The sequence below is a fragment of the Stegostoma tigrinum genome, chromosome 6 (assembly GCF_030684315.1).
Source record: "Stegostoma tigrinum isolate sSteTig4 chromosome 6, sSteTig4.hap1, whole genome shotgun sequence".
Taxonomy (NCBI): Eukaryota; Metazoa; Chordata; class Chondrichthyes; order Orectolobiformes; family Stegostomatidae; genus Stegostoma; species Stegostoma tigrinum.
The window spans coordinates 84,460,920-84,479,358 of NC_081359.1; the positions used below are offsets into that span (position 1 = coordinate 84,460,920).

Here is an 18,439-nt window from a genome sequence, read left to right on the forward strand (position 1 = left end):
CAGAATCTAATATCTAATTCCAAGTCCAATATGACTTTCCTTGAGTTCAGGAATCATATTGGATGTGAAACATTAACTTTGTTTCTTTCCCCACAGATGTTGTCAGACCTGTTGAGTTTTTCCATTACTTCCTCTTTGTTTCATCTCAGACCTCCTGCATCACAGAATTTTGCTTTTATTTTAGTAATTCAGATGTGTTGCTCACAGATTAAAATTTACAAACAATAAAAGAGTTCTCAAACACATTCTAATACTAAAAGTGATCAGGTGAGAAAAAGCTTCAATAGCTATGTAAGTGAAAATCCTACAATAATACAATCAAAGTCATAAAAACTGAAGTATACTTTGCAATTTCATCTACTGATGAATAAGAAACAACACATCAACCAACATGCATGATTAAGGTTATCAATAAATCATTTATTCACAGATTTGGCTTATTTATTTATTATAGTATGCACCACACTTAGTCACATGATGACTACTGTAAAGCAATGACATTTCACATGAGTTAACTTTCACCACTTTCTACAAAATAGTCTGTAGGAAAGATCTTCTTAATTCCAGGTTTGGGTGCCTGAGACATAGAAGAAGTTATTTTAAAACTGTAGAAGTTTTTCCACGTGAAAGTTTTCCATCTTTAAGAATGTTTTACACAGTTGATACAAGTATTCTAACATAAATTTTATTACTTCTCTAATGAACTAAATATCAAACTGTGGAGCTTTACTTCAGTTGTAATATCATACAATACTGCTGTTCAGTGATTGTTGATGGTACACACAGATACGATCCTAGTCACCTATCTCACCATTCTATGCTCTGTGTCAAGTACTGTTCAAACAGAGTTTTGTCATACTAGATTTTGGAGTAATCAGGTTGCTTATCAATAATTTACAATAGCACTGTTTTCTTTTAAACTGCTACAACTTAATTTGAAAATCAAGAGAAAGGTAAAGTTCTTTAAGGAAATGCAATGCTCACTGATTATATTGTAGAATTCAGGACTCATAGACTGGCAAATATTTTGACTTTGCAGAAATTCAGAATCCTTCGAACAACAGTAGCATTTTTGCACCATAGCAAACTGATTTCTTTATATAGAGAGATGGTCAGAGACAGAGAACATTAATGTGTTTGATGATGCAAGGAAAACACAGCGCCTAAATGGTTAAGAATACAGACAATGGCTGAATTGCAAAGCAGCTGGATTCACCTACACCTTCACATGCCTTGTGCTTGTCCATTAAACCATGCTAGAATCAATACTGTTCATATATCAGTGCAACATTGTCCTAGCTTGACTAACTAAACATTCATTATTTCTTAAGAAATGATTTATAAAATTGCAGTAAGCAATTAGAGCTTGGTAACGAGAATAAGGTTCATTAAAAGGGAGAATTTGGTGAGCGAACAGTCTCAGAAGAGCTTGGTGAGTAATCTTCAGATTCAGAGTTGTGTTCTGGTGCATTAGTTTGTACCACGTAGCTTCTCCTCACATCCTGGTTGCATCTTCTTCGGAAAACCTGCCTCTCCTTATCAAGAGCGGTGGTCTGTCAGGGTCATAAAATAGTAAATGAGAAAAAAATCAAGTTTGGGGCAAATTTAGGAACACAATCTAATATTAAACAATATTACAATAATACTTAATATATTTTTCATTGTTATGCTTCATTCGTGGATATTTCACAATTTTCATATTTCTAAACTTGTAATTTTAGAAGCATTGGCATTTGTCACATTCTGCAAAACCGTATTTATGATAAAATGATGTTTGCAGAACCTATCTGTTCAAGTTAGCTTCCCAATACGCAAAAAGTAATTTTATTGCACTGGCTCCGAAATGGGAAATTCATGCTAAAGTAAATCCAGTTTCACCTCATTATGAGATCCTTATTCATTGTACCCAACATATTGCAAAAGCTTAAGCTCAAGGTTTTTAGCTCAAGGCTTTTCCATGTTATGGGCCATTCATTAAAATGCATGCCTAAAATGCAGGAATACTAGGAGCTCTGTTAGAGTGAGGTTGGAAATCGCATAAAATCCTTAAGTTGCTCTCTTTGAAGAAAAAGGATTAATTTTTCAATCAGGTTTTTTCTTCTGCCCCTCCACTCCCAACCCCCATTCTTACAAATGTTGACTCTTTGCAAGGGTTATGGTATGTATTAACCCTTTGTACTTAGTTCAATTGGTCATTATTTCTATTTAGAGATCAAAGTAGTTCTAGCCTTCCGTTTAGAAGAATTACCACGGAGATTGGTTTGTTTATTTTGCATTTTCTGATCCCAAAACAACAGCAAATATCCTGCAATTCCATGAAATAAAAACTTAATTTGACTTATTCAATCACCATTTCTGCTGATTATAATCACAAAATGTAGGCATGACCACAGGCTTTCTATTTGCATGGAAAAGAACAGACAGAGCCATGGAGTGCAATCCTAAATGAGTAATAAAATTGCACTACACCACTTAACATAAATATATTTTAACATAATCATTCACCATGAACTTTCAAAACTGCTTATAAAATATTCTCTATCCTTCCTAAGTGCGAAACAAAGTTGATCAAGTGAAATTTACAGAGTGAAACAACATTGGTTAACCACTAATTCTGAAGCGTTCATAGATATTCATGTACTCATTCTTGATAAACTTATTGTCGCATGCATATCTTATTTCTGATTTGTGAAGGTGCAGTAGTGATCACCTCCAAAACAATTAAAAAAACAATAAACACATTCAATGTGTCTGCCTCACATATTCCAACATTACAATGCTGTTCAAACACTCAACCTGCCTACATCTCATTGCAGCTTCTTTTTGTTCCCTCACAGTTCACATCCCCAACAGTTTGTATTATCAAAGTATTAATATAGGTTTTAAATAGCTGAGGTACTAATATTGATCTTTGTGATGCTCCACTGGTTACTAGAATCTAGAGAATTTTGTAAAATCGTAACCAAGGCAATCATTATCACTGCAGCTACATCCTTCAGGACATGAACACCTAAGCATTCTGGATGTGGGGATTTGTCAGATTCTAGTTCTATAAATTTCTGAGATAATAAAATGTGAGGCTGGATGAACACAGCAGGCCAAGCAGCATCTCAGGAGCACAAGAGCTGACGTTTCAGGCCTGGACCCTTCATCAGAGAGGGGGATGGGGAGAGGGAACTGGAATAAATAGGGAGAGAGGGGGAGGCGGACCGAAGATGGAGAGTAAAGAAGATAGGTGGAGAGGTACGGAGGGGATAGGTCAGTCCAGGGAAGACGGACAGGTCAAGGAGGTGGGATGAGGTTAGTAGGTAGATGGGGGTGCGGCTTGGGGTGGGAGGAAGGGATGGGTGAAAGGAAGAACCGGTTAGGGAGGCAGAGACAGGTTGGACTGGTTTTGGGATGCAGTGGGTGGGGGTAAAGAGCTGGGCTGGTTGTGTGGTGCAGTGGGGGGAGGGGACGAACTGGGCTGGTTTAGGGATGCAGTAGGGGAAGGGGAGATTTTGAAACTGGTGAAGTCCACATTGATACCATTAGGCTGCAGGGTTCCCAGGCGGAATATGAGTTGCATTCCACATTAAGCAGAGGTTCACCTGCACACCTGCCAATGTGGTATACTGCATCCACTGTATCCGGTGCGGCTTCCTCTACATTGGGGAAACCAAGCGGAGGCTTGGAGACCGCTTTGCAGAACACCTCCGCTCAGTTCGCAACAAACAACTGCACCTCCCAGTCGCAAACCATTTCCACTGCCCCTCCCATTCTCTAGATGACATGTCCATCATGGGCCTCCTGCAGTGCCACAATGATGCCACCCGAAGGTTGCAGGAACAGCAACTCATATTCCGCCTGGGAACCCTGCAGCCATATGGTATCAATGTGGACTTCACCAGTTTCAAAATCTCCCCTTCCCCTACTGCATCCCTAAACCAGCCCAGTTCGTCCCCTCCCCCCACTGCACCACACAACCAGCCCAGCTCTTCCCCCCCACCCACTGCATCCCAAAACCAGTCCAACCTGTCTCTGCCTCCCTAACCGGTTCTTCCTTTCACCCATCCCTTCCTCCCACCCCAAGCCGCACCCCCATCTACATACTAACCTCATCCCACCTCCTTGACCTGTCCGTCTTCCCTGGACTAACCTATCCCCTCCCTACCTCCCCACCTATACTCTCTCCACCTATCTTGGCAGCGTGGAGGAACAGAGGGATCTTGGTGTGCAGATACATAGATCCCTTAAAATGGCCACCCAAGTGGACAGGGTTGTTAAGAAAGTATATGGTGTTTTGGCTTTCATTAACAGGGGGATTGAGTTTAAGAGTCGTGAGATCTTGTTGCAGCTCTATAAAACTTTGGTTAGACCGCACTTGGAATACTGCGTCCAGTTCTGGGCGCCCTATTATAGGAAAGATGTGGATGCTTTGGAGAGGGTTCAGAGGAGGTTTACCAGGATGCTGCCTGGACTGGAGGGCTTATCTTATGAAGAGAGGTTGACTGAGCTCGGTCTCTTTTCATTGGAGAAAAGGAGGAGGAGAGGGGACCTAATTGAGATATACAAGATAATGAGAGGCATAGATAGAGTTGATAGCCAGAGACTATTTCCCAGGGCAGAAATGGCTAGCACGAGGGGTCAAAGTTTTAAGCTGGTTGGTGGAAAGTATAGAGGGGATGTCAGAGGCAGGTTCTTTACGCAGAGAGTTGTGAGAGCATGGAATGCGTTGCCAGCAGCAGTTGTGGAAGCAAGGTCATTGGGGTCATTTAAGAGACTGCTGGACATGTATATGGTCACAGAAATTTGAGGGTGCATACATGAGGATCAATGGTCGGCACAACATTGTGGGCTGAAGGGCCTGTTCTGTGCTGTACTGTTCTATGTTCTATGTTCTATGTTCTATCTTCTTTACTCTCCATCTTCGGTCCGCCTCCCCCTCTCTCCCTATTTATTCCAGTTCCCTCTCCCCATCCCCCTCTCTGATGAAGGGTCCAGGCCCGAAACATCAGCTCTTGTGCTCCTGAGATGCTGCTTGGCCTGGTGTGTTCATCCAGCCTCACATTTTATTATCTTGGAATTCTCCAGCATCTGCAGTTCCCATTATCTCTGATCTCTATAAATTTCTCTTTTTTTGTCTGCAGAAATTAAGTATCTTAGGTTCCTCCTGCATATTAGCCCTTGGTTATCCTCCATTTCTGGTATGAAATTTGTCCCTTCTGCTAATGAAGGTAGCCAAAAAGGCTGAGATTTAATGCTTGATGCATTCTGTGGGGATTGGTCAGTTTCAAGGATTATGATTTCCCATCCTTACCAGCAGAAAGTTCATTAAGTCAAGCTCCATTCAAACAATTTTAAGAGCTGACCAGCCAATTTTCACAGCAAATCAATGGTCTTGACAGTGACATTCCACCTTGATGGAAGCATCTGTGTCCTAGGGATTATTGCTAGAGGCCTAGATTCCAGCAGATTCAATAGCAAGATAGTAAACTGTTTTCTGTCAGCCCTCATTAAGTGGGGACCTCAGGAAGACAAAGTCAGTAGCAACTCTCCCATATTCTGTCCCAACCTCTGATTGGCCTCAGATTAGAACAAGTGGAGCACAACTCCATTCTCCCCACCTCCACAGCCTGGGAGGCAATGTTATCCTTTTTATGCATGCAGGAATGCAGGTAACTGAGCTGGTGGTCAGCCGAGCCCCTTGTCGAGCCGATCATTGTCTGCTTAAGTGTCTTAATTGGGCGCAACTTCTTCAGCCAGAGAGTGGTGAATCTATGGAATTCACTGCCACAAGGCTATGGAGGCCAGGTCATTGAGCACTTTTAAGACTGAGATAGATAAGTTCTTGACTATTAAGGGGATGAAGGGTTATGGGGAGAATGCAGGAGAATGGGGTTGAGGAACTTATCAGCCGGAGCATACTCAATGGGCTGAATGGCCTAATTTCTGCTCCTACGTCTTATGGTCTTATGGCAAGTTCACAAGTTCCAGAATAGAACTTTTGCCCTGCAGTTAATTGTTGAGGTGATGAGATGGTGAGAAAGGGATCAGTATCTCTTTATGATGAGCACACCAAATTTTCTGCTCTTTTGTGTACCTTCCTTGCTATCTTTAGGGAGGGGATAATTACTCCTAAAGATTTTTTATTTTCTCCATCATTTTCTCATTCCAAGTAGTAATTTCTTCTTTCACTGCCTCTAAGGGAAAAAATGTTACTTTTAGGCCACATCTCTTTTTTATACAGTGATTAAAGCTCTTGCAGTCTTTTTCTTTCATGGCTAGTTTACTCACTTTTTAATCAAAATTTTGGCATTTTTTTGCATTTTAAAATACAATCCTTAAACAACTGCATATGGGTTTTCTTGCTGATGTTTTTGTTATTCAATGGAATGTATTTTTGATGAACCATGTTAATTGTTCCTTTCATTATTTCTCCCTGTTTATTTTAGTTCACTTTACCAATCAAGGTTAGCTAGATCTTCTGTCAAATCTAATACAATGACTACTTTTAATATTGTTGAGTGGGACTGAATTTGGTCACTTTCAAACCTAATATGGAATTTAACTGCCTTATGATTGCTTTTTCCAAGAGGATTATTTACTATGATCTTCACTTCATTGCACAATACCTTTATACCTAGTTGGTTCCAAATCATATTGTTCCAGGATACTTTTTCACAAAAGTGTTCTGCAAATTCATCCTTCAGACCACTTTTGCCAATTTGATTGGTCCAGTGTATACAAAGATTAAGGTCTTCTACAACTATTATATTGCCTTTGTAACAAGCCCCAATTATTTCCTGCTCAATGTTCTGTCTAACAGTATAACTACCATTAGGAATCTATATTCCCAACAGTATTTTATGATTCTTGTTATTCCTAATATTTAGCCCTATGGACTCTACATACTGAACATCCGAGCAACAATTCACTATTGTCCTTTTATAATCCTTTGTCTTCGGGGTTCTTACTCGTTCTTAGCATTCTGTCTGAATTTATGTATCCTAGAATAATTATTTTCCCAATCTTGATCACCATGTAACTATATCTCTGTAATTGTGATTAAATGAAAACTATAAATCTCTATTTGTACCATTAGTGCAAATACCCGATGGTGAATGTTTTGGATAATCAGACAAAGAGTTTTGTAGATTTTTTTAAAGCTGACAAAGTTGTGGACCTGGAGGAACACAGCAGGCCAGGTAGCATCAGAGGAGCAGGAAAGCCGATGTTGTTCCTCCAGCTCCATACTTTGTTATCTCTGATTCCAGCATCTGCAGTTCTTGCTGTCTCTTTAAGATTTTTTAAACTATTTTTTGCAAAACATTACACGTTGCTGCATTATCACAATTATTCTCTCTGTTCATTCCTGTCCTACAGTACTTGTCCTTATCCAAACTGCAACACTATTTAATTCTCTCCAATTTTATCTTTAGATTTCTAAATCTCCCCTCACCTGAACTTATTCCACCTCTCCGTTTTAATTTAAAGACCTACTCACCAGCCTTGTTATGATTTATTAAGAACACTGATTCTAGCCATAAGACATTAGGGGTACAAGCAGAAGACGATCATTCAACCCATCAAGTCTGCTCGGCCATTCTATGAAATCCCAGCTAATCTGACAATGCCAGCATGGTTTAAGTGGAGCCTAACCCAGTGGAATAGCTCCTACTTTCCTAAGGTGTGGCCCCTATCAATCAAAATCTCTTGTTCTCACATCACTCTTTGAAACAGGTATTTAATGCTCTACTCAGTTGGACCCTCTACAAATGGCAGTGGCTCAGGTAACAATGTACAAATTCTAACCCTTGAGCTTCTGCATTTTAATTTGACCATTAAATCCTCAAGCACTCTCAGCAGAATATCAATCCTCATTGTATCTATACTGCTGATTCGTACATGGACCACAACAACCAGATCCTGCTCCACCACTTGGGAGTTCATGTTCAGTTGTTAGGAGATGTCCCTGACCCTGGCATCTCACAGGCAATTCATCCTTTGGAACTCACAATCACAACGAAGAGCAGTGTATATACTCTGAACATACTTTATCCTATCACTACCTTGTCACTCCACCTCTTGAATAGCACCTTGCACCGTAATGATGTGGCCATTTGGCTAATCAATCTTGCTGTTCTTGCATTTGTCTTTACAGGTAGCAAATAGCTTGTATCTGTTGGTCAAAATCAAGGGCTGTGGCTCTTCCATCACTATGTGCTTGATACCTACACCTACACTTACACCTACACTGAACCTAGCTGACTTCCCACGCCTAATGTCTCAGTTATAATGGGAACTGCAGCTTTTGTGCTCCTGAGATGCTGCTTGGCCTGCTGTGTTCATCCAGCCTCACATTTTAATGTCTCAGTTAGGCATCTCTTCCCACATACGAGGTTTTTACTCCCCCAACTAATACTGACTCAACTGTCGCTTGTGAGTTATAACCATTCTCAAAGGTGGACATTTGATTACATTTCTGCCACAGCACCAACTTCCCATCCTGCATGACAGGAAAGAGTTAAGCTATACATCTCACAGGACTCAGTAACAAAAAAGAGACCATGCACACATAGCCCAAAACAGGTAGGAATTGCACCACAGGGAAATTCCCCACCAGGAAAACTTCAAAACTTCATGGCAACACATGGGATATGAAAGCCTTTTTCATAAATGCAATGAATATGGAGTTCTACTGTTTCCTGTTAGTTTACAGATCAGCCAAGGTTCAACTGAATCGAGAATCAAATCCAGGAGCCAAATGACCCCCACTGTTCCTATGATTCAAGTTTCAGATGGTCTCGTTTAGCTGCTCACTACACAGGTACAGAAAGATTTGTCTGTTTTGAAGTTAACTCCATCAGTATTCACATCAATACATTAAGTGCTACACCACAATCAAAATATCATGCTGCTATAGGGAGCTCATTCTTCATTTTATCAAGACTATCTAGTCAGCATCTGATCTCCATATTTACTACAAAATGCTGGGGCATATAGTAGATGACAATGATATTAGAAATGTTGGTTATATTGTAAGACACAACCAGAATTCACAATCATCAAAGCAGGTTCAAAATGTATCCTCTTGGTGGTTATCCAGACTTTGTTGTATCTAGGGATAATGGGAACTGCAGATGCTGGAGAATCCAGGATAATAAAGTGTGAAGCTGGATGAACACAGGAAGCCAAGCAGCATCTCAGGAGCACAAAAGCTGACATTTCGGGCCTAGACCCTTCATCAGAGAGGGGGCTGGGGAGATGGTTCTGAAGGAAGCGAGGGGGAGGCAGACCTAAAATGAATAAAGGAGAAGATAGGTGGAGAGGAGAGTATAGGTGGGGAGGGGATAGGTCAGTCCGGGGAGGACGGACAGGTCAAGGAAGCGGGATGAGGTTAGTTGGTGGGAAATGGAGCTGCGGCTTGAGGTGGGAGGAGGGGATAGGTGAGAGGAAGAACAAGTTAGGGAGGCGGGAACAAGCTGGGCTGGTTTTGGGATGCAGTGGGGGAAATGGAGATTTTGAAGCTTGCAAAGTCCACATTGATACCATTGGGCTGCAGGGTTCCCAACACGGCAACACATCCTTCACATATTGTATATTGTATCCACTGTACACCGTGTGGCTTCCTCTACATTGGGGAAACCAAACGGAGGCTTGGGGACCGCTTTGCAGAACATCTCCGCTTGGTTCACAATAAACAACTGCACCTCCCAGTCGCAAACCATTTTAACTCCCCCTCCCATTCCTTAGATGGCATGTCCATCATGGGCCTCCTGCTGTGCCACAATGATGCCATCCGAAGGTTGCAGGAACAGCAACTCATATATTCCGCTTGGGAACCCTGTAGCCCAATGGTATCAATGTGGACTTCACAAGCTTCAAAATCTCCCCTCTCCCTACTGCATCCCAAAACCAGCCCAGCTCATCCCCTCCCCCCACTGCATCCCAAATCCAGCCCAGATCGTCCCCACCTCCCTAACCTGTTCTTCCTCTCACCTATCCCCTGCTCCCACCTCAAGCCGCAGCTCCATTTCCCACCTACTAACCTCATCCCGCATCCTTGACTTGTCCATCTTCCCCAGACTGACCTATCCCCTCCCCACCTCCTCACCTATACTCTCCTCTCCACCTATCTACCTCTCTCTCCCTATTTATTTCAGAACCCTCTCCCCATCCCCCTCGCTGATGAAGGGTTTAGGCCCGAAACGTCAGCTTTCGTGCTCCTGAGATGCTGCTTGGCCTGCTGTGTTCATGTGTTGCCATGAAGTTTTGAAGTTTTCCTGGTGGGGAATTTCCCTGTGGTGCAATTCCTACCTGTTTTGGGCTATGTGTGCATGGTCTCTTTTTTGTTACAGCTTCACACTTTGTTATCTTTGTTGTATCTAGGCATTGCTCCCATTTACAGACACTGCAATGGTGCTGTTTTACAGGGATGATAATCTTGGTTTACAAACAGACATCTTTTCTGTTTGGTTTGCCCTTAAATAAATCTGCAATAGATCAAATGTTTTAAAATGGAAGAGCGGTTATTAAAGCCTAGTGTATTATTTATGCTACCTGGTTCACGGTTTCTGATTACTCCAAATTGATAGTATGAAACTCTTTTGGTTCTGCCAAGGGAGAAGAATGACTAATTCAATGACATCCTGAAAAATCCAGTGGTATAGTGAAACTGGACAGCCCATCATGCTGCTATTGCAGTTCAGTAAGAATGCAGATGAATGTAGGCTCCGTTGAACAACGAAGTCATCTATTTGATATTACTGTAGAAGAAAAATCAACTGATACAGTTGATTTCCCCTTCTGCCTCCTTCCACAAGAGACAGACTAGAGACAGCACTAATTTCAGCCAATTTGACAATGGCAGTGATACTGCTACAATTGAATGTGGTTCAAAAATCCTAAGACCACTGTCACAGCTCCCCAGTTGCCCTCTTTCTATATGCCTGTTGGTACATAGAACATAGAACAATACAGTGCAGAACAGGCCCTTCGGCCCTCGATGCTGCGCCGACCTGTGAACTAATCTAAGTCCCTCCCCTACACTATCCCATCATCATCCTTATGCTTATCCTAGGACTGTTTAAAAGCCCCTAATGTGGCTGAGTTAACTACATTGGCAGGCAGGGCATTACACGCCCTTACCACTCTCTGAGTAAAGAACCTGCCTCTGACATCTGTCTTCAATCTATCATCCCTCAATTTGCAGCTATGCCCCCTCGTACAAGCCAACGTCATCATCCTCGGAAAAAGACTCTCACTGTCCACCCGATCTAATCCTCTGATCATCTTTTATGTCTCTATTAAATCCCCTCTTAGCCTTCTTCTCTCCAGTAAGAACAGACCCAAGTCCCTTAGCCTTTCCTCATAAGACCTTCGCTCCAGACCAGGCAACAACCTGGTAAAGTGATAATGGGAACTGCAGATGCTGGAGAATCCAAGATAATAAAATGTGAAGCTGGATGAACACAGCAGGCCAAGCAGCATCTCAGGAGCACAAAAGCTTTTGTGCTCCTGAGATGCTGCTTGGCCTGCTGTGTTCATCCAGCTTCACACTTTATTAACAACCTGGTAAATCTCCTCTCTCCTTTTCCAATGCTTCCACATCCTTCCTGTAATGGGGCGACCAGGACTGTATGCAATATTCCAAGTGAGGCCGCACTAGTGTTTTGTACAGTTGCAGCATGACATCATGGCTCCGGAACTCAATCCCTCTACCAATAAAGCCTAACAGTGTAGTGTCCGATCTTCTCTACAATTGCAAAGTTGCTGTGCTTCTGCCTATAGATCCAGTTAATAACAAAATGTGGCCAATCTGACTCTGATGCTATCTGACATCCTTGGAATCTGTTCACTATTTTTTTCATACTGTTACACTGCGTGATAGGTAAGGACTGAAAGATATCTTTAAAGCTCACTAGTACAGCAACAAACAGAAGTGGAGTACAGCTTTAAGCAGTCTGTTCTGGGCATACAAGAAGCTCCCTGGCATTTAGCCCAAATGGATGTGAAACTAGGAAAATCACAGCATTAATCAATTTTTGGAATTAGATTTGAATTATAATGAACCTCTCAGATGGCATGTTGCCATGGGGCAATCAAATCAGGAATTTAAAGTGCTGTGTAGAACAAACACAAAGAATGTGAGTTAAAGATCTCATGATTTTTCCACTCTTGTGTAAGCATTTCCAGCCAAGTTGAGAATTTTCACAACCATTCATACTTCATAACTTTTCATTTTACAACTTCCAATCACTTAGAAACACTGAACTACATTAATCTTTCTGACATAAATTCTATTAAAACAGTTAATAGCTGTTAATTATGTAAATAATTGTAAAATATTTTAACATTAAAAAAGAGATCATTGAACCTATTATATTGACTGGGTGGAGAGATTAAGGAGTGACAAAAGCAGACAATCGAAGTGTAAGTCCAACGCTTTCAGTTCAATAATTATTTGCTAATGACGTACTAATGGCACGAGAGAACATTTTTGTATGTTTTATACTGAAAAAAGACCCCTGAGCTGATTGGAATTCTGTTTGTGTTTCTTAAAATAAGTTCTTACATGCTTATTGTAAAATGCTAGTGCAGTCACTACAAGATAATATTTTTTTCAGTAACTCATATCTGAAGTGCAAGCACAATATTTTTCAGATAACCTGAAGTAAATACTTAAAAAATGGAACTAACAAACTTTCAGCCATTTTGGGTTATGATACTATCAGTCAATGATGGCAAGTAAGAATTTAAAACACTAACAATTGAAGCAGAAATCCTATTCATGTAAACTGTTTCAATTGAAATTCAAGATTAAACAGCAATGAAGACCATCAGTTTCCATGTTAATTTGGTGCTGTTAATAGCAGCAACAAATGATTGTGTATACACACGTGGAAGAGGTAAATTGTTATGATATTCCTTAACACCTTAGATGATCTTTTACAGTCATGCATGGGAAATAGAAGTCAGCCGGGATGTTTTCCTTTATTTTTTCATGGGATATGGGCATTGCTAGCATTTGTTGCCTATCCATAAACACTGAAGATGGAAGCAATCCATCTCCTTGAACCACTGCAGTCCTACACCCACAATATTAAAAATAGGGTTTCAGGATTTTGACTCAGTGACAGTGAAGGAATGATGACATAGTTCCAAGTCATCCCCGGAAGGAAATGTGCATGTGGTGGTGTCCTCATATCTTCTTTCGTCTTTTTTCCTAGACAGCAGAAGTAATGGGTTTGAGTGCGTAGTCAAAGCAGCTGACATGAGGAGCTCCAATACATTTTGTAGATTGTAAATACTATTGCAACTATGGTGGATGGAATGTTATCATGGTAGATACAGTGCCAATCTGCTTTATCATGCATCTTGAGTTTTGTTACAGCTCCACTCATCCAGACAACTGGAGATTATGTATAAAGATCGTTTTGTGAAAATGCACTGAAGATTGCTATAACTTCACACTGCCTAGTGGGACAGCTGAATTTATATCTTGGTTATAATTTGCAGTTATACAAAGTTTGCTGTGCAATATGAGTTGAGCCTTTATAGAACTATCTGGGTGTGGTGTGGTGGTGCAGTGGCAGTGCCCTCACCTCTGGACCAGACGGCCTGGGTTTAAGTCCCACCTGCTCTAGAGGAGCGTCATAACATGTCCGAACAGGTCAATTAAAAGTAATTAGGAGGTTATATATAGGGCGAGATGGGTCATTGCTGTATTGCTCAAGGCAAGCATGGTTAATAATGAGATGCTGGTCTGAAATATACCACAAAGTGGGGCAGAATAATGTTGAAAGAGAAAATGCAAAACACTGTAAACTAAATAAATATAGAAAAGCAAATTCGCTTTTCTTGTTTCTTGATGAGGCCAAGAAACAAACAGAATTCATATCTATTTTTCGAGACAATGCACCATGTTTTCAATAAGTGGGACATGACTGACCATTATTTGTAAAAGAATTACAAAGATGACTAATTCTGACATAAAGAAGAGCAAAATTCAATCTAAAGATTGTGCTATACTGCATGAACTTCAATGAATGCTTTCTACTGTCAAACTTAAAATAAGCAGATGACACATTTCTGATATTCGAATCCACAATCCACATCCAATTGATCATTGAACTGGATGATTAAATGAGCTCCCTTTCCTCAATCTATTACTTGAGAAATCTGCCAAACAGTTCTCTACCATTGCTTACACAAATGTTACATTCACTGGTCAATCTAAGCATTATAATTCTTAGAATTCCATGCATTACAAGATCAATTTTATTGAGAACCTTGCAAATAGACTGTAAGATGTTGGTGCAGAATTAGGCCATTAGGCCCATCAAGACAGTTCTGCCATTCAAACATGGCTGATATGTTTCTAAATCCTATTCTTCTGCCTTCTCCCCCTAACCTTTGACCCATTTACTAATCAAGAATCTATCCATCTCTGACTTTACTACACTCAATGATTTGGCATCCACTGCCTTATGTGGCAGTGACTTCCACAAATCAACCACCCCCTGGCTGAATAATTTCCACTTCATCTCAGTTCTAAAGGGTCATCCCTTCACTGTGGCCATGCCTTTGGGTCCTAGTCTCCTTGATGATGCTGTCTTAAGTCAGCCTATCATACCAAACACTTACAAGTGTTCCACAGTCACATACTTAATAATGGACTCTAACATTTCTCTTCCTAGACAGGGGTGTTACATTAACCACTTTCCAGTCTGCTGGGACCCTCTCTGACTCCAGTGATTCCTGAAAGATCACAGCAAAGCCTCCACAATTTCCTCAGCTATCTCCTCAAAACCTGGGGTGTAGTCCATCCAAGCCAGGTGATTTATCCACTTTCAGCACTTTCAGCTTCCCCATCACCTTCTCCTTAGTTATGGCCACTACACTCAACTCTGCTCTCTGACTCTCTTGAAGGTCTGGGATGCTGCTGGTGTCTTCCTGTAAAAACTGATGAGAAGTATCTATTCAGTTCATCCACCATTTCTTCGCTCCGAATTACCACTTCTCGAGCCCCATTTTCCACTGGTCCAAAGTTCACTCTTGTCTCTGTCTTATCTTTCATATATCTATAAAATCACTTGCAATCTTCTTTTATATTACTAGATAGTTTACACAATATTTCAGCTTCTACTCCCTTATTGCTTTTTTAGTTTCACTCTGCTGGTTCTTAAAGGCTTTCCAATCTTTTGGCTTCCCACTAATCTTCACCATATTGTATGCTTTTTAATTGCTTTTATGCTGTCCCTCACTTCTCTTGTCAGCCGCTGTTGCCTCATCCTCCCTTTAGTTTCTTCGTCCTTAGGATGATTTTCTGCTGTGCCTCCTGATTTATCCCCAGAAACCACTGCCATTGCTGGCCCACCACCTTCCCTGCTAGGTTGTCCTTCCAATCAGGCTGGGTTCTCCCATTTCTCTTTGTAGTTACTTTTACTTAATTGTAAAACCATTACATCTGATTCCAGATTCTCTCTCTCAAACTGCATGGTGAATTCTGTCATATTATGATCATTACCCCCATGGGTTCCTTCAACTTAAGCTCCCTAATCAAGTCTGTCTCATTACACATCACCAAATCCAGACTGCCTGTTCTCTGGTGGGCTGTAGCATAAGCTGCTCCAAAAACACCATCTCAAAACATACCACAAATTCATTTTCTTTGGTTCTGTTATCAACCATCTGCATGTTGAACTCCCCCAATTATTGTATTTGTGCCTTTCTTAGATTCCTTTTCTACCTCCTGATTCATTTCCTTCCCCACATCCTGACTACTGCTCGGAGGCCTGTACATAACTCCCATCAGCCTGCTTTCTCCTTTGCGATTCTTCAACGCTACCCACACAGATTTTATATTTTGCTTCTTGCTTTCAGTTTATTTCCATTTCTTATGAATAAGGCAATGCATTCCCCTCTGGCCATCTGCCTGTCCTATTGATGTGTACAGTTGGATATTTATTTCCCAGCCCTGATCCTCTTACAGCTGCATGTCTCTGATTCCCAAAGCATCATAGCCCTCAATTTCATTCTGCGCTATGAGCTCATTCCCTTGTTTCATATACTGCATGTATTTAAGTTTTAGTTGTGCATTGACTGCCATCTTTTTCATATCTGTTCCCTTATCTGGAGTACTGAAATTAGGTTCCTGACCCTTCAACACTGTCTGTCCTATTACTGGTTCTGGAAACTTTGTAATCTCTCTCAAGCCTTCCACCCCTTTAACTTTTTCCATAATTTTCCATGCAATTGAATCTAACGTCAACAATTTAGTTTACAGTCCTATTTGCAGCCCTAGTTTTGTGATTTACCAGGACTCTGATCCCAGCATGGTTTAGATGAAGTCCACTCCATTCGAACACCTCCTTTCTTCCCCAGTAGTGGTGCCAGTGTCTCATGAATTAGACACCTTTGCTCCTACACTAATCTTTGAGCCACATGTTCATCTCTTTAATCTTGTTGAACCTTTGCCAATTTGCTCGTGGATCAGATAGTAATCCAGAGATTATTACCTTTAAGGTTCTGCTTTTTAAATTTAGTCCAGCTGCTCATATTCCCTCACCAGAACCTCTTTCCACTTTCTAACTATGTTGTTGGTACCTACATGGACAACAACAACTGGATCTTTCCCGTCTGACTCTAAGTTCTTCTGCAGCGCAGATGAACCCAGGCAACAGACAAGCAACATAGTCTTTGGGGCTTTTGATCTCAGCCATAGGGATCAGTGTCTATTCCCTTGATTATATCATCCCCAATCACAGCCACATTTCTGTTTTCTTCCCCTCTTGAATAGCTCTCTTTACCATGGTGCAATGGTGGGTTTCCTCATCCTCCCTACAGCCCCCACTCTCATCCATGAAGGGAGAAATAATCTCAAACCTGCTAGACAAAGCTCACAGGCCAAGGCTCCTTCAGCACTCCTGGATCCTCCTAGATCCTTCTACTTGCCCTGCTTGTAGTCACACCCTCCTGACTCTGACCACTGACCAAAATTGAACTGGTTAATCTAAGGAATGTTACTGCCTCCTGAAACACAGCATCCAGGTAACTCTCCCCCTCCCTGATGTCTCACAGTATTTGAGACTCAGATTCCAGATCATCAAGTCTGAGTCAGGATTCGTCAAGCACCCAACACTTGCAGTCACTGTGAACCACAATGCAGACCACCAGCTCCATCATCATGCAGGTACAAGAGACTGCCTGGCCTTGCATCTCTTTTATTTACTTAGTTCTTAACTTGTTTTCTTACTAAAATTCATACTCAATTTTTGGTTTTAGTTTTTAAATATTTCTCCTATTGACCTTCAATGTGAAAGTAACCTACAACATACAGTCAAATTAGCAGCTAATACCAACCAATGAGCTTATGGTTTTCTTGTAATGTCATGACTTTGAGCTGGTCCCCGATCCAGGGCTTTAACTTATTCTGTTCAAATAAGACCTCACAAACTATGAGCCAAAAAAGCAAATAAAAAACACTTCTTCCCCTCTGCACCAAATTCCCACACTGCCTCCAAATTCCTGAAACTATATATCCATTCAAGCTGTGTCTCACTCCAGATGTGGTCTCTCCTTCCTGACCCTATGAAGCTTACTGCAGCCCAGGCACCATTCACACTGTAAATATGATGCTGTCATAAGTATATCAAAACTATTCTGCTTGATAATATCTATCCTGATTAAATCATCACTCACTGTACCTTACACGAACTGATGAAAGGGCTTACACCCACTATGTTTAGCCCTGAATGGTGCCAGTCTCCCTCAGACTACCCCGGAAGGAGAATGTGTCTCATGAATTTGAACGTGGTAAAACTAGCTGTCTTCCTAGCAGTAAACCTGCTGTCAAAGCCAAAACACTGGTGTGAAGCCAGGTATGCAGGCCATATTTGCAGATTGTATCAAACAATATATTCTGCTGATCATGCACATTGGGTAGCATGCAAATCACGCTCAACTAGCTCTCAGTTGCAAGGGTTAGAAAACCATGACCAGTATCGGATGTGATTCTGCTATTGAACAACTTTTTTAACAATAATCTGGACTGTGCTAATGATTACACCGGAAGCCAATTTAAAATATCAATTGATTTCACAGTGTGGTACATTTGTGCCTGCTGCAAGTTACGTACATTAACACACACAACTCCATTTATGTAGATAAGATGAATTTGTAAATACATTTGTCTTTATCATGCAGAAAAAGAGAGATCTTGGTGGCTATCGATCTCTGCTACATTTAAATAACCTGAACTGTGTTAAGAATCACACTAGAAACCAATTTAAGATTATCAATTGGGTTCACATTGTGGTACATTTGTGCGTGCTACATATCTTAACACGCACAGCTCCAGTTATGCAAGTAAAAGGAATTTGTAAATACATTGCATTCCCATGACACAACCGTGACCAACCACAGCCTATCTACCATGTCTGACAACAAAAATTGA

The 18,439-nt window shown here is 41.1% G+C and overlaps 1 protein-coding gene across 4 annotated transcripts in view; it reads right to left on the reverse strand.

The window, feature by feature from the left end:
• Window positions 1–399: 399 nt before the first annotated feature.
• Window positions 400–18,439, reverse strand: part of dclk1a (doublecortin-like kinase 1a) — a 336,010-nt gene continuing 317,970 nt past the window's right edge. For 2 of the 4 annotated variants that reach the window (XM_048532917.2, XM_048532921.2), the window contains one exon: window positions 400–1,553. In XM_048532917.2, the coding sequence (XP_048388874.1) occupies window positions 1,389–1,553 (165 nt within the window). In that variant the 3' untranslated portion in view covers window positions 400–1,388. Of the gene's footprint in view, window positions 1,564–18,439 lie in introns of all 4 variants that reach the window. The other 2 variants (XM_048532918.2, XM_059646720.1) reach the window with 2 other exon arrangements.